General features: G+C 39.9%; 1 protein-coding gene and 1 pseudogene across 1 annotated transcript; both read left to right on the plus strand.

Moving 5' to 3' along the window:
• The first annotated feature begins 1,701 nt into the window (after positions 1–1,701).
• LOC126071138 (olfactory receptor 7E24-like) lies at positions 1,702–2,689 on the plus strand (annotated as a pseudogene).
• A 463-nt stretch (positions 2,690–3,152) lies between these two features.
• On the plus strand, positions 3,153–14,631 carry LOC126071139 (putative gustatory receptor clone PTE01). Its single transcript, XM_049875403.1, is given in 3 exon segments — positions 3,153–3,176; positions 10,595–10,743; positions 13,743–14,631. Coding segments are annotated over 3 exon segments (1,062 nt in total).
• Positions 14,632–16,624: the final 1,993 nt, after the last annotated feature.

Genomic DNA, 16,624 nt, shown 5'->3' on the forward strand with positions numbered 1-16,624 from the left:
AACCTTTTCATGAGTTTTTGCAGTAATGGTCTCATACAATATTTGTCCTTTTGTCATTGACTTATTTCAGTCAGCATAATGTCATCCAGATTCATCCATGTTATGAGATGCTTCACAGATAACATCATTTTTCTTTACTGTTGCATAATACTCCATTGCGTGTATGTACCACAGTTTGTTTATCCATTCGCCTGTTGATGGGCATCTAGGTTCTTTCCATCTTTTTGCTATTGTCAACAATGCTGCAATGAACATGGGTATGCATACGTTTATTCGTGTGATGGCTTTTATTTCTCTAGGATACGTTCCTAGGAGTGGGATTGCTGGATCATATGGTATTTCTATTTCTAGCTTTCTAAGGAAGCGCACCATATCGTTTTCCAAAATGCTTGTATCATTTTGCAGTCACACCAGCAGTTCATAAGAGTTCTGATCTCCCCACAGCCTCTCCAACATTTGTTATTTCCTATATTTTTTGATTTGTGCCAGTAATGCCGGGATAAGAGTATCTCACTGTAGTTTTGTTTTGCATTTCTCTAATGGCCAGTGATCATGAGCATTTCCTCATGTGTCTATTGGCTGCTTTAATGTCTTCTTTGGTGAAGTGTCTGTTCATTTCTTTTGCCCATTTTTTTTTATAATGAGGGTATATACTTTGAAAGATTTTTAAAGGTGACCCACATGTTTGAATGACCATGTATCTCCATATAAGATGGATGTCAGAAAACCAAAGAATGATGAAAACCTGTGAAGATAATTGACATATAAACATACTCTCTGATTATGAGCATTTTAATTTAGAATCCAGCTAATGAGGTCCCTGGCTGAAGCAAAAGCTTTGAGCTTGACTACTAACATAAAGATTGGTTGTTTGAATGCAACCTTCAGCATCATGAAAGAAAGGCCTGGTGATCTGCTTTTGTAAAGATTAAGGCCATGAAAACTCTGTGGAGCAGTTCTATTCTGCAACACACGGAGTCGCCATGAGTTGGAATCAACTCAATGAAGATTTTTTTTTTCAAATGTGCTCCTATCCTGTATGTGTTGTTTTATACATATTCCAAATCAAGGGAATTTATAACACTGTACTCGGTTAAGTAAAGTACTTTTGTCTGCTTCTTAAAAAGAACAGCTGGTTTCCATTGAGTAGATTCTGATTCATGGTGACACTGTGTGTGTCCAAGTAGAACTATGCCACATTGGGTTTTCAGTGACTGATTTTACAGAAGTAGATCACCAGGTCTTGTTTCTGAGGTGCTTCTGGGTAGGCTCCAACTTCTTGCCTAGCAGCCAAGTGTGTTAACTGTTTGCACACCCTGGAATGGCAAGTGCTTCTTATTGTCCTTTAATTGAAAAGATATTTTTCTTAAAAAAAAAGTGTATTTCTTATTGCGTATGTTTCTCTCATAGAGGAGTGTGATATTTTGCTCTTTCTATGAACTCATTATCATAAAATGTCCTTGCCATTTTAACATTCTTTAGCCTAGCATCTCTAAAGTGGATGGGTACAGAAAAAAGTGAATAGCACAGAAAACAATGAGGAATGAGGAAAGACTTTTGAAAAATACAGTGGTTGGGCTTAGTATAACTGAGTAATATTGCTGAAAAATACTGGGGTATTAGGTCCCTAAGTGTGAACACGGGAGTTTGTGGGCTTGTGAGTTTCTTGAATTCAAAATACATACACAATACTGGGTGGCTGTTTACCTGTTTCCTTTTAACAATTCTCTTTTCTTTTTCCAAAACTGTTGCAAGTACATGGAGCCACAGAATCTAACAGGTGTCTCCGAATTCCTCCTCCTGGGCCTCTCTGAGGATCCAGAACTGCAGCCCCTCCTCTTTGGGCTGTTCCTGTCCATGTACCTGGGCACTGTGACTGGGAACCTACTCATCATCTTGGCTGTCACCTCTGACCCCCATCTCCACACCTCCCATGTACTTCTTCCTCTCCAACCTGTCCTTGGCTGACATTGGTTTCATTTCCACCACAGTCCCAAAGATGCCAGTGAATATCCAGGCACAGAGCAAATCCATCACCTATGAGGGCTGCCTGATACAAATCTCCTTTTTTTACCTCTTTGGATGTCTGGACAGTCTGCCTCTCACTGTGATGGCTTATGACCGGTTTGTGGCCATCTGTCACCTACTGCACTACACAGTCATCATGAAACCCCGCCTCTGTGGCTTGCTAGTTTTGGTGTCTTTTTTCCTCAGCCTTTTGAATTCCCAGCTGCACATTTCAATGGTGTCACAACTTACCTTCTGCACAGATGTGGAAATCCCTCATTTCTTCTGTGAACCTCCTCAACTCTTTAGCCTTGCATGTTCTGACACCTCCATCTATATCATATTGATATATTGTATTGGTGCCATCTTTGGTGGTGTTCCAATGTCAGGGATCCTTTTCTCTTACAGTCGAATTTTTTCCTCCATTCTGAGAGTCTCATCTTCAGGTGGGAAGTATAACGCCTTTTCCACCTGTGGCTCTCACCTGTCAGTTGTTTGCTTATTTTATGGAACAGGCCTTGGAGTGGACCTCAGGTCAGCTGTCTCATTTTCTTCCAGGAAGAGTTCATTGTCCTCAGTGATGTATACCGTGGTCACCCCTATGATGAACCCCTTCATCTACAGCCTGAGGAACAGAGACATCAAGAGGGCCCTGTGGAGGCTCCTCAGCAGGACAGCCTAATATCAGTACGTGTGTCATCTTTCTGGCATGTGGGTTGGAAAAGATGTCAAAACCTAACATCATAAATCTTACCTCTTGGTTATATGATTTTTGTAGCTTTCAGAGGTTTTCATCTCGAGATTTCATATCTGAACATTGCTTCCTGTGTCACATGTTTTTTTGGATAGTGGGAGTGTTCTGGGATATGCTAATCTGCATGATCAAATCCCATGGTAGCTATGGGGCCATCTGTAGCTTCTCATCTAGGACCCAGGATTTTTGATATAATGCAGAACTCTATTTTTATGTACTTAGAATCTTCATCCTTTACCATAATGCATATCTATTACCCAGACTACTTTGCATCTAACAGAACAGTATACGCAGGTTATGTGTGAGAATGCATGTCAGTGGTCCTGAACCTTGACTTCATACTGGAATCATCTAGGAAGCTAAAAAATATTGATGCTTTGGTCCCACCACTATGGATTCTGATTTAATTGGAACAGTATGTGGCTTTGGAAACCCTGGTAGCATAGTGGTTAAATGCTATGGCTGCTAACCAAAGAGTCAGCAGTTCAAATCCACCAGGCGCTCCTTGGCAACTCTATGGGGCAGTTCTACTCTGTGCTATAGGTTTGCTATGAGTCAGAATCATCGACTCGATGGCACTGGGTTTGGTTTTTTGTTTCTTTTTTGTGGCTTTAGCATAACATTTTTAAAGCACCACAGCCAGTTTTAGTGTTCGGCCAATGTGAAAACTCCTGATCTTTTCAGACTTTTCTTCAAAGATAACTAGTTTGTTGTGGGTCTTTTACTCCTCCTGAGAAGATGCTGAAGATCTCAAAATGATCAGAGCTCACCATGGCAAAGACATGAGAGAATGTACCCTAGCAAGTGGTAAGTGATTTTTCATAATATTCCTGATGATGTTTCTTCTCGTATTCTCCCTCTACATCATGTTGCTAATGGCTGGTTTTGAGTTGCCTCCCTGACACGTGGTGACCTGACGCCCAACAGAAGAACATATTACCCAGTACTGCACCGTCAGCATGATCAATTGTGGACCAGAATATTGTGCTCTACAGGGTTTTCACTGACTGATTTTTAGAAGTAGATCACCAGGCCTTTCACACTAGTCCATCTTAGCCCAGAATCTCTGCTGAAACCTGAACATTTTTGCATAATGCATGACTCTATCGACAGGGGGTTGCTGCACATGAGGTACATTATTTGTGAATCAGACCTGGGCTTCCACATGGAAGGGTAGAATTTTGCCAATGAACCATCACTGATTATTCCCTGCACACCATGAAGTTGGTTTTATGTGCTTGTTGATGAGCTATTGTCTCCCTTCTCCAGACTCACACTTCTCTACTTTACTCTGTGATGCTGGGGCTGGAGAGGGGAGGTTCCTAAACCACTCTTCTAAATTTCCATGTGGCTTTATTGTTAGGTTTTTCCAGCAATCATCAGTAAAGGTTACTGCATCCTAATAAGCTGTACATTTTCCTGGTACCTGTTTCCTTAGGCTTGTTGTTGTACCTTCTTTCAGTAACTACCATCTCTCTATTGCTACATTGCTCCTTTTCATCTTTTCCGTCTTTGTATAGCTATTTTACTGCTTACCTGAATGGGATGCTCTTCATGGTATTTTAACTTTTCTGTAATGAATTCTGACTGAAAAATTGTATTTGGGGAATAAAGGTGTTTGTGAATTGTCTAAAATTAGCACATTTCAAAGCATGCTTGGGAAAAAAAGGTGGTTGTAAATGACATATCTTGGTCAAGGTTGTACAACTGAGGATTAAGGTTGCATTATCATATTTCCAATTGCTGTGGCTGTATTGCTGCTCTAGGATCATTAATTCACCAAACATTTGTGAATAAATTGAATTTTATCTTATTTTTCATTAGTCTAAGATAGCAGAGGGTCGTGTCTTCAGAATAGGGAAGTTCTTGCCTTTCATTTGTAAGAGACTGATGAAGACTTTACTGTGTTACCATGTTTCCTTATCTTTGGACTCTTTCTGTGTTCTAGTTCATGGGTGTGCAATGTCTTAGATGTATTGACATAATTTCCGAGGGAGCAATTTGAGATGCTCTGAAAATCTGCCAATCAATAGCTTAATTTATTCTGTCTTTTACCACTTAGTTAAATCACCTGCAAACTTTCCTGACAGAGGATGACCAGTTTGTGGGAAGAGACAGCTCTCATTAAAAATCAGGAATGCAGTGCTGTGATTCTCTGGTTATGGCTAACCGCAAGGAGACTTTATGAGTTCCATTTACCGTAGAACTAAGATGCATATCTATTTCTGCAAATCTTGGGATGTCCAAAAAAAGTTGATGTATCCAAAGTATTATTTCCTTTTAATATCTCACAGTAATCTCTCCTCAAATGTAACATTTTCTTCTCCCTCTTTAAACATCAAGACTTAGAATGAGTGATTCTAGTTGATTAATGTTATGAATGGGAAAAGACTGGAAGGAAATATGCCAGAGGTACATTAAGGCAGTCAGAAAGTGGTGTAATATTTTTGATATGGAAGAGGAACTGCAGATAATAGAAAGGGTGTGGCTTATAAATGGGAGGTCTTTGGCAACGCTGTGCGCCCCATTGAGCCTCAGAGTCCTCATCATCAAATTGAGATTAATAGTGCTAATCTTCCAGGAAGAATTGGTCGACTTCAATTATGTCAGGAGGTAACATATGATCAAGAACCAATGTTACTCTGGAAGAACTAGATGGCGCCCAGCTACAACTGATGACTGCCCTCCCAGGGAACACAACAGAGAATCCCTGATGGAGCCCAAGAACAGTGGGAAGCAGACCTCAAATTCTTGTAAAAAGACCAGACTTAATGGTCTGATGGAGACTGGAGGGACTCCAGAGGTCATGGTCCTGGGACCCTCTGTTAGCCCTTGACTGGATGTATTACCATAGCCAACTCTGCAGATAAGGATTGGACTGCACTATAAGATAGAAAATGACACTGGTGAGGAGTGAGCTCCTTGGCTCAAGTAGACATGTGAGACTATGTGGGCAGCTCCTGCCCGGAGGCAAGATGAGAAGGCAGAGGGGAACAGGAACTGGTTGAATGTACATGGGGAATACAGGGTGGAGGCAGGAGCATGCTGTTACATTAGGGGGAGAGCAACTAGGTTATAAAGCAAGGTGTGTGTAAGTTTTTCTAAGAGAAACTGACTTGATTTATAAACTTTTACTTAAAGCACAATTAATAAGTAAATAAAAAAGAACCAATGGTATGGAAGGAAGAAGTCCAAGCTGCACTGAAGGCATTGGTGAAAAACAAGGCTCTGGGAACTGACAGAATACTAACTGAGATGTTTCAACAAACAGATACAGCACTGGAAGTGCTCACTCATCATTGCCAAAAATGTGGAAGACAGATACCTGGCCGACTAACTGAAAGAAATCCACATTTATGCCTAGTCCCAAGAAGGGTGATCCAACTGAATGTGGAAATTATTCAACAATATAATTAATATCACATGGAAGCAAAATTTTCCTGAAGATCATTCAAAAGTGGCTGTAGCAGTATATTGACAGGGAACTGCCAGAAATTCAAGCCGGGTTTAGAAGAGGACATGCAACTAGGGATATCATTGCTGATGTCAGATGGATCCTGGCTGAAAACAGAGAATACCAGAAAGATGTTTGCCTGTGTTTTATTGACTATGCTAAAGTATTTGGCTGTGTGGATAGTACCAAATTATGGATAACATTGTGTAGAATGGGAATTCCAGAACACTTAATTGTGCTCATGAGGAATCTGTACATGGATCAAAAGGCAGTTGTCAAATAGAACAAAGGGGTACTGCATGTTTTAAAGTCAGGAGAGGTGTGTGACAGGGTTGTATCCTTTCACCATACCTATTCAATCTTTATGTGAGCAAATAATCCATGAAGCTGGACTATATGAAGAAGAATGGGGCATCAGGATCAAAGGAAGACTCATTAACAACCTGTATTATGCAGATAACACAACATTGCTTGCTGAAAACGAAGAGGACTTGAAGCACTTACTGATGAAGATCAAAAACTACAGCCTTCAGTATGGATTAAACCTCAACATAAAGGAAACAAAAATCCTCACAACTGAACCAATAAGCAACTTCACGATAAACAGAAAACATTGAACTTGTCAGAGGTTTCATTTTACTTGGATCCACAGTGAGCACTCATGGAAGCAGCAGTCAAGAAATCAAAAGATGTATTACATTGGGCAAGCCTGCTGCAAAACACCTCTTTAGAGTGTTGAAAAGCAAAATTGTCACCTTGAGGACTAAGGTGCACTTGACTGAAGTAATGGCGTTTTCAATTTCCTCATATGCATGTGAATGCTTGACGATGAATAAGGAAGACTGAAGAAGAATTGATGCCTTTGAATAGTGGTGTTGGTGAAGAATATTGAATATACCATGGACTGCCATAAGAATGAACAAATCTGTCTTGGAAGATGTACAATCAGAATGCTCCTTAGAAGCAAGTATGGCAAGACTACATCTTACATACTTTGCACAGGTTATCAGGAGGGACCATTACCTGGAGAAGGACATCCTACTTGGTAAAATAGAGGGTCAGTGAAAAAGAGGAAGACCCTCAATGAGATGGATTGACACAGTGGCTGCAACGATGGGCTGAAGCATAGCAACAACTGTGAGGATGGCGCAGGACTGAGGAGTGTTTCGTTCTGTTGTGCATAGGGTCACTATGAGTCAGAACTGGCTAGATGGTACCTAACAACAAGAACAATCTTCCAAGGCCATTGTAGCAACTAAGTATAATGTTTTCAAGATTCGATCAAATAGTAGTTTCCCTTCAAATGGTAGCCTTTAATATGACTTTAGAGAAGTTCATTTTAAGTGTGCATTTCCAAAATTCAAAAAAGAACTTGATATTAGAAATTGTGATCTTAGGCACAACATAAAATATCTTTCTAACTTCTTTATCTCTGTAGTTGTGATAACAAAAGCACTCATCCCACAGAGTGGTTAAGAGGAGGAAATCAGAAACACTGATTACAACAGTAATGGATCAATAGGAACCTGGTGGCTTAAGTGGATATTATCACAGTCACCCTATGAGCAAGTCAATAGAGTAGTTCAACTAATGGGATTTGCAGGGAAAATATTTCATTTTCAACATTAGTTCCTCTAACTCATTGTTTGTGTGGACATGGACTTGTTATTTAACTCTTCAGACATTTTATCCTTCATTTTCTATGTTATGTAGCTTACAGCATTGTTAGGATTAAGCAGATAATGCATGCCATTCATTGTAAGAATTCAGTAAATATAGATATCTTTGTTTTCATCTACTGTAACACAGATGCCATTCAAATAAATCATTTGAAGTTCATGTGTACTTTACCTTGGATGCTTGATGACTGTCAAAACTTATCTTTACACAACAAGACCTTGAGAAGTTCAAGAGCAGGGATTGGTTATCGTTTATATATATACTAAAAATCTACTGCATTAAGATGAGAGATTAGTCTCATCTCTACTTTGTATAATGTTGAATAAATTATTTACTATCTTATATATTAAAAAAGTGAAGACAATTTGACATTAATACCTCCAGTATTTTTCTTCCTCGCTGGAGCATTATACCTTCTACAGAGAACTTTCATAGCTCCTGAAGGAAGAAATGTATGGTTTGTTTGTTTTTGTTATCATGGGCATTTGATGGGATCTGTTAGTCAGCATTTGATTATATATGCAAGAGTAAGAGTCGTAAAATGGAGGGTAGGGTTCGATAATTTGTATAAATAGAACAGGAATAAAAATATGAGAGTAGATGTTCTTCATTTGGACATCTAAAAAGGGAATGCAGGAATGTGGTATCTTTCCTTTTCCTTTAAGGATATTCATCCAGAGAGAGAAGTGGGAAAATCACAAAGGAAATCTCTGTTTTTACCACAAGAACACAACTGTCTTTGGTTTTCATACACCTGTCCTCTACACTCAGCTTTGGCAGTAACTCTAGAATCTGATCCTCTCTTTCCACTATGTTTAATATTAAAATTTTGCCACTGTACAAGGATGCTAAAAGCTCTCAATGCTTATCCTCTGCCTCTCCAATCCACCTATGGATACCTGTCATTTAGTTTCCTCAAAATTACCCTCAACCGTTTACGCATACACAGGTAAATAGCGTTCTTTTGTCCATATTCAACTTCATTAGGTATATGTTCAAGTTTTCTTGATATCAGTTAATGACAAGTCAATCTTGGAGTCCTTCAGAACAGAGAAGCCTCACCCAGATGGCCACGTGGATAGGATGTAAATGGTGCAGCGCACAAGCATTCCAATTTATCTACTAGGGAAAAATCTAGAGGAGCCAAAAGCACATTTTATTAAAGATTTCAATAGTTGGGAATGCAAAGATATCTAAGGAAAATTACACTCTGGAGTGAAGTGAGCCCCTTGTAACTAAGTAGATATCATATCCTGCTGGGGATATCTGTTGAATTTGGGCATGAAAAGGCTGCTCTTGGCCTAATGGGAAGACTCTGCCGGTACCAGAGAAACCAGAGGGCCTTCTGACTTCAAGGCCAGGAGCAGTATGGTGGTATTTGTAGGAATTCTACCATGTGCCTGTTTTTCTTCAGGGAATGTTTTCTGAGTGCAAACATTCTTCCCCAACCCCCTACTTCCTGTATTCACGCTTTTGTGGATAATCGTCTTCAGTGTGTGCTGGACTCAACTAATTGCTTACATCAAATAGAAATTGGGAAACTATTGGGGTGTCACTTCCAACAACGGGGTGTAAAAAGAATCTAGTTGTTATCTTGCCAGGCTTCTCCTGCTCTCTGGCCATCTCCCTCTGATGAAAGCCAGTTCCATGTTACCACCTGCCTGGTGGAGAGGCCCATGTGGTCAGAAGCTAAGGGAAGGCCACTGGCCAACAGCCTGTGAGGAACAAATCCTGCCAACTGACTCCTGAGTGACCTTGGAATCAGATCCTCAACCAGTCAAGCCTTGAAATGATTGCAGCCCCGGCCAACATTTTGAATGTAGCCTTTAATGAGGCTCACAGAGGTAATTAGGGGAAGGATCAAGTTACTAAATAAATATGACAAAATAGTTTTTCTAAAGTACCAATATGCATTAACTACACAGAAAAATTAGAACTGGTGCTGTCATTCAATTTAGCAAATATAGAAATTGCCAGCACATAAAACCCCAAAGCACATGCAAAGACTTTAGAAAGGAAGATAGAAAGTTGGAAGCTTTCCTTCCTGACACAAATATTAATTCAGAAAATGGAAATAGTATTAGATTTTTGCTATAGAAGACCTGTTGTTGTTGTTAGGTGCTGCTGAGTTGAGTTCAACTCATAGTGACCCCATGCGACAGAGTAGAATTGCCCCATAGGGTATTCTAGGTTGTCATCTTTATGGGTGCACATTGCCAGGTCTTTCTCCTGTGGAATGACTAAATGAATTTCAGCTGCCAACCCTTTGGTTAGCAGCCGAATGCTTTATCCATTGTGCTACCAGGGTTTTTATAAAATACTTTACCTTTCCTAAATTACATGATTCTTTCAACGGATTTGAAGATAATAAATCACACCCCGATTTTTTAAATTAAAAAAAAAAAGTATCTGATTTTAAGATCTGTACAACTTTGAAGTGGCAGGTGACGAATACAGGCGAGCTTCCTCCTTAGAATGGGAGGGTCCAGATACCAAGGATGTTAACTCTTCCCCCTGTTGTTACATTAATATTAACATGTCTTCAGAGATTGGAATAACATGAACAATTATGGTTTATTGTGAGCCCTGGGCATAGAGCGTTCAAGGCCATACGACTCTAAACAACCAGCCGATGCCCTCCGTGCTCTCAGTTTGCTCATCCTAGTCCAGTGAACTCCATACCTGTGTCTCTCCTCTAGAGTGGCATCTGCCTCCGGAGGCCCACACCTGAGTCTCTCTTCCTGCCAGTCCTGAGGAAGGAGCCTCAGCCTTCAAGCCCACCAGAAAGGAAAGGGGTGATGGACACACACTTCTTGGTCATGCCCCAGCAGAGACCCAGCACAATCCAGTGAGTGCCCTTGGATTCAGTGGACACAGAGAGGCTCATCTGGATGAGCAGCACACTTGGGATGGCCAGATGGGAGGCACTGAATTGCTAAGTTTCAGCTCAGAGTTCTGTGAAGCTTCCATTCCTGGTTCTGGTAGAAATCTGGGAAAGCCCATTTAATGTTAATTTCTTCTGCATTGATTCTAGCTCCCATAGTTCTTCCTCTTGGGATTCAGTGAGTTTATCTGTGAATTAGCTGAATGAGGCAGTGGTTTCTAGGGATCTTTCTAGCATGAATAATGTGGATCACAGGGTTTTCTATGAGTAGTAATTTATTTTACAGCCCACATTGGAGATCTGAGATATGAAAATATTATTCCCTCTGTTGTTGTTGTTGTTGTTAGGTGCCGTGGAGTCAGTTCCGACTCATAGAGACCCTATGCACAACAGAACGAAACACTGCCTGGTCCTGCACCATCCTTACAATCATTGTTATCCTTGAGCCCATTATTGCAGCCACTGTGTCAATCCACCTCGTTGAGGGTCTTCCTCTTTTCCGCTGACATACGAACCTATCATGAAATGATTACTCCTACTAGATGGACTTCAGGGATATTTGTGATTGTAGGGACCTTGACGATGAGATCATGAAGCTCATTTTTTTTCTATTGGGAAAGCAAATGTTGACAATTACCAGTAATAGTAAAATTGAACATGCATTGATAGCTCCAACTCAAACGAGTATCCTTCATTCATATATCTTATAGAAATTCTCATTTATGTGAATGGAGAGAAGCCCAAGATTTACATAGAAGTGTCATAATAAGAAATTGAAAAATAAAATTCACCCCCCAGGGAATCCTGTGCATTAGTTAAACTAGATTTTAACTAAATGTATGAGCTTCACAGAGAGACTTAAACACCATGCTGTGGTAAATGCCAGCATTTTTGGGGAAATGTGTGTAGCATGATATTATTTTTGCAAATTTTTGAGAAAACCGTACGGATATATAAACCAATCCTAACATTATGAAAACTTTGTCAGGTAAATGTTCCCACCAAATTCATGGACAGTGGTTGCCCTAGGGAAAACGGATACGCTGGGGAATGGGATCATGCAGCAGTAAGAGGAAACTTAAATATTATTGGTAATATTTTAAATGTCTATAAAATATGAGTTCTGAAGCAAATACTGTTACATGTTTACGTATTTATTATGTCGATCAGGTATTAATGATAATAATAGTAGCTAACCTTAATGGAGCAATTACTAAGTGAATGGCAGTGATTCACAACACTTGCTGTACATTAGGATCACCAATAAACTCATGTGTAGGGATTCTGATTTAACTTGTTTTTGAATGTGGCAAGTGCATCAATATATCTTAAAAAATCCAGGGGTAATTATAATGATTAGCCAGGATTGAGTTCTGTTGTTGTTAGGTGCCGTCAAGTCAGTTAGAACTCATAGTGACCCTATATATAACAGAAGGAAATGCTGCCCAGTCCTGTACCATCCTCATGATCGTTGTTACGCTTGAGCCCATTGTTGCAGCTACTGCATCAATCCATCTGGTTGAGAATTGGATTTTTCGTTTCTGCAAAGAAAGGTGTTGGAATTTTGATGAGTATTATGTTGAATCTATAGATTGCTTTACGTAGTATTGAAATCTTCGCAAACGTGAAGTCTTCCAATACATGAACATGGTATGTTCTTCTGTTTATTTGGATGATTTTTTAACTTCTTTCAGTAATGTTTATAGTTTGCTGAATTCATTTATTGTGGATTCTTTAGGGTATGGAAGGTCTCTGAGTTATGAACATCCAAGTTACAGATAACTCTTTCTTGCCCTTTAATGTTATGTAAATTTGTCCTCACTTTGAAACAATTGATACAATCCCTAATCACAACAAATTCTTCATCACAACCAACTTCACTTTCTGAAAGTGCAGTTTTTAAATCATGGAAAAGGCTTCTAGACATTTATTGCACTAAAGTAAGGCTAAATAAGAACCATACCCGCCTGTTCCGACTTAGCTACAAATTCACCTTAAAGACACACTTAAGAAGGGATCTTGTTCTTAACCTGGGGTCCAACCGTATATATATATGTATGTATCAACTATCTGCAAAAATGGATAGATTCACTTCTTTCCCAATCTGGATGCCTTTTGTTTCTTTTTCTTGCCTAATTCCTCCAGTCAGAACTCCCAGTACAATACTGAAAAGCAATGGTGGGAGCGGGTGTTGCCTCAAATGAGATGATTATGTAGCTCTTTGCCTTTGTTCTACTGTTGCAGTGAATTCCGCTGACTGATTTTCTAATGTTGAGATCATCTTGTATTCCTGGGATAAATCCTGCTTGAGCACGGTGTATATAATCCTTTTAGGATGCTTAGGGATTCAGTTTGCTAGTACTTTGTTGGGGATTTTTGCGTCCATATTTGTCAGAGATATTGGTCTATAGTTCCCTTGTGAAGGCTTTGTCTGGTTTTGGAACCAGGGTAATGCTACACTCATAGAATGAGTTAGGGAGAGTTCTCCCCTCTATTATTTTTTGGAAAACTTAAGAAGGATTGGCATCACATGTTCTCTAAATGTTTGGTAGAATTCCCCAGTGAAGCTGTCTGGTCCTGGACTTTTCTGTGTTGGGAAGTTTTTGGTATTCCTTTGATCTCTTCATGTGCTATCTGTTTGTTGAAGTCTTTATTCTAAAGTTAATTGTTTTACTGTGTTTATGAATTTACCTATAAATGTCTTTGGTCATCTAACATTCTTCAACATTCTTGAGTGTCTCTAAAGTGGGTTTCTTTAGAAAATGGTGAATAGCACAGAAACTAAAGGTGAAAGAGTTCTAGGAAAAATAGTTTTGCCACGACTGAAAAGTGTTGCTAAAGGGCGTGTATGGTCTTAAGTGTGAATGCTTTACTTGTGAAATTCCTGAATTTGAAATATAGACACAGAGATGGGGGCATATATTCTTGTTTCCTTTTACCACTCTTTCTTTACTTTCCCTAAGGTGCCTCTGCAACACGGCCCCAGAGAATCAAACACGTTTCTCTGAATTCCTTCTGCTGGGCCTTTCAGAGGATCCAGAACTGCAGCCCTGCCTCTTTGGAATGTTCCTGTCCTTGTACCTGCTCACAGTGCTCGGGAACCTAGTCTTCATCCTGGCTGTGAGCTCTGACTCCAACCTGCACACCCCTATGTCCTTCTTCCTCTCTAGCCTGTCTTTGGCGGACATTGGTTTTACCTCTGCTACAATCCCAAATAAGCTTACGAATATCCATACACACCACAGAATCATTTCCTATGTCAGCTGCCTGATTCAGTTGTCTTTTTTTAGTTTTCTTCTATGTATGGGCGATCTACTTCTGACGGTGATGGCCTATGACCGGTTTGTGGCCATCTGTGACCCACTTCACCACCCAGTGATCATGAATTCCCACTTCTGTGGCTTGCTAGTTTTAGTGTCTTTTTTTCTCAGCCTTTTGGACTCCTAGCTGCACTGCTTGATCGTGTCACAACTCACCTTCTGCACGGAGGCGGAAATTCCTCATTTCTTCTGTGATCCTTCTCAACTCATGAACCTTGCTTGTTCTGATACCACCACCAAAAACATACTAGTGTATTTTATTGGTGCCATCTTTGGTGGTGCTCCAGTCTCAGCGATCCTTTTCTCTTATACTCGGATTGTTTCCTCCATTCTGAGAGTGCCATCATTACGTGGGAAGTATAAAGCCTTTTCTACCTGTGGCTCTCACTTCTCAGTGGTTTGCTTATTTTATGGAACAGGCATTGGAGTGTACCTGAGTTCAGCTGTTTCACCTTCTCTCAGGAGTGGTGCAGCGGCCTCAGTGATGTACTCTGTGGTCACCCCCATGTTGACCCCTTCATCTACAGTCTGAGGAACAGGGATATCAAGAAGACCCTGCAAAGGCTCCTTAGCTAACCGGGATAATTCAATACGTGTGCCATCTTTTTTGGTCTATGGATTAGAATAGGCAGAAAACCAAACATGTGGAGCTTCAAGGCATGCTCCTTCGGTCACATAATTTTTGTAGCTCTCATAGCTTTCATTCTACTTGATGTTTTATATCAGAATATTGTTTATTTGGCCCATTTTTGGGGGGAATTGGTGGGTGTTCCAGAATCCATTGTAAATCATAATATGTGCCCAATTGAGTCCTGTAACACCTATGGGACTTTCTGTATTTGCCATCTGTGACACAGGCATCCTGGTGAAATGCACTTTTTAAAAATAAAAAATGTAATCCAGCACCCTTTCCACATATTATGCATATTGTCAATACAACTTCTATATCTATCTTATCTATTTATGCAGTTTAGGTGTATAATGCTTGTTATTAGTTGTCAAACTTGTATTCATTTTGGAATCATCTGTGAACTGTAAAGATACTCATACCTGAGTTTCCCCACCAGAGATTCTGATTTATTTAGCCTGAGGTATGTGTTGAGCCAGAAGAATTTTCAAACACTCCAGGAGGCACCAGTGGGCAGCCCAGTTTGGAGACTACTGATCTGTGTGAGACCATTGTTCAATGATGACTAATATGCCTTGGATCCCTTGTTCCTCATGAGCAGATACTGAAGATTTTAAAGCCATTAGAGCTTACAAGGGGGGAGATATGAATGAACTTCAGGCAATGTGATTTTTCTCAATGTGCCTGGTAATATTTATCCAAATATCTTCTCTTTTATACCACAGAGTGGTCGTATGTGCTGCATATTAAGCTCTTGTCTCTCTGCTCCAAACTCATCTTTGTATATTATAATTTGTGATAGTGGAGTAGAAATTCTCCTCTTACTGCTCTGATTTTCCATCAGACTTTCTTACAGTGTTCTTCTAGTATTTGTCTATAACAATCAGTACCTCCAATAAGCCAAGTTTTTTTCACTATATTCCTTATCCTTTGTTATGGCCACTTTAGGTACTAGCTCTGTTACCCCTTTCTTTTATTAATGCCTTTCAGTCTTTCAATATCTATTTACTATTTTAAATGATCTTCATTAAAATTACTAGTGTGTTTTCCTTTTTCTTGATTAAGCCCTAACTGATAAATTTTAACATGGAGAATAAATGTAGGTTGTTATGTGTTTGTAATTGTTGTTATTGTTGTTAGGCGCCATCAGGTTGGTTTTGATTTATAGTTATGCTGAACCCTAGAAGGTGAGCTCTCTCCAGCACTCTCAGACCTGTCAATAATCTGAACAGTGGCCTTTGAGAGAAAGAAAGTAACCTTCTTGCAATGCGCAGAGCAAGGAGCCGGGAGGAGGTTCCTCAGATTTGACTACCGAGCTATAGGGAAGCAAAGCTTATATGCAGGCATAGTGGGGAGAGAAAATACTAGAAGGAATACATAGGAATGATCTTGCAGGAATTAATGACAGCCAGAAAACAGGAGGTGACGTGGTTCTTGTCAGAACTCTCTCTTTGGAATGGGGTTCAGGTGATTTTCCTTCTGATTTGTTCCACCTGTTGCTGTGTCCTCTGTTGAGGTCAACTAATGGTCACAGCTGACCCTTCTGTGCATGTGGAGTGGACCAAATCTGGCTTGGGCTGGTTTAAGCAGTCTTTTCTGACTAATGGAAATTTACGAGCATTTGTAGGGTCAGGTTACAAAGGCAATCCTATATGCAACAGATTGAAACACTGGTCCTGTGCCATTTTCACAATCATTGCTACATTTGAGCCCATTGTTACAGACACTGTGTCAATCCATCTTGTTGAATGTCTTCCTCTATTTGTTGACCCTCTACTTTGCCATGCATGATGTCTGTCTTAGGCTGGGTTTCCTAGAGAAGCAAAACCAGTAAAGCATGCAAACAAATATATATAGAGAAATTTATATCAAGGAAATGGCTCATACAATTGTAGAG

This window comes from Elephas maximus, chromosome 3 (genome assembly GCF_024166365.1).
Source record: "Elephas maximus indicus isolate mEleMax1 chromosome 3, mEleMax1 primary haplotype, whole genome shotgun sequence".
Classification (NCBI taxonomy): Eukaryota; Metazoa; Chordata; class Mammalia; order Proboscidea; family Elephantidae; genus Elephas; species Elephas maximus.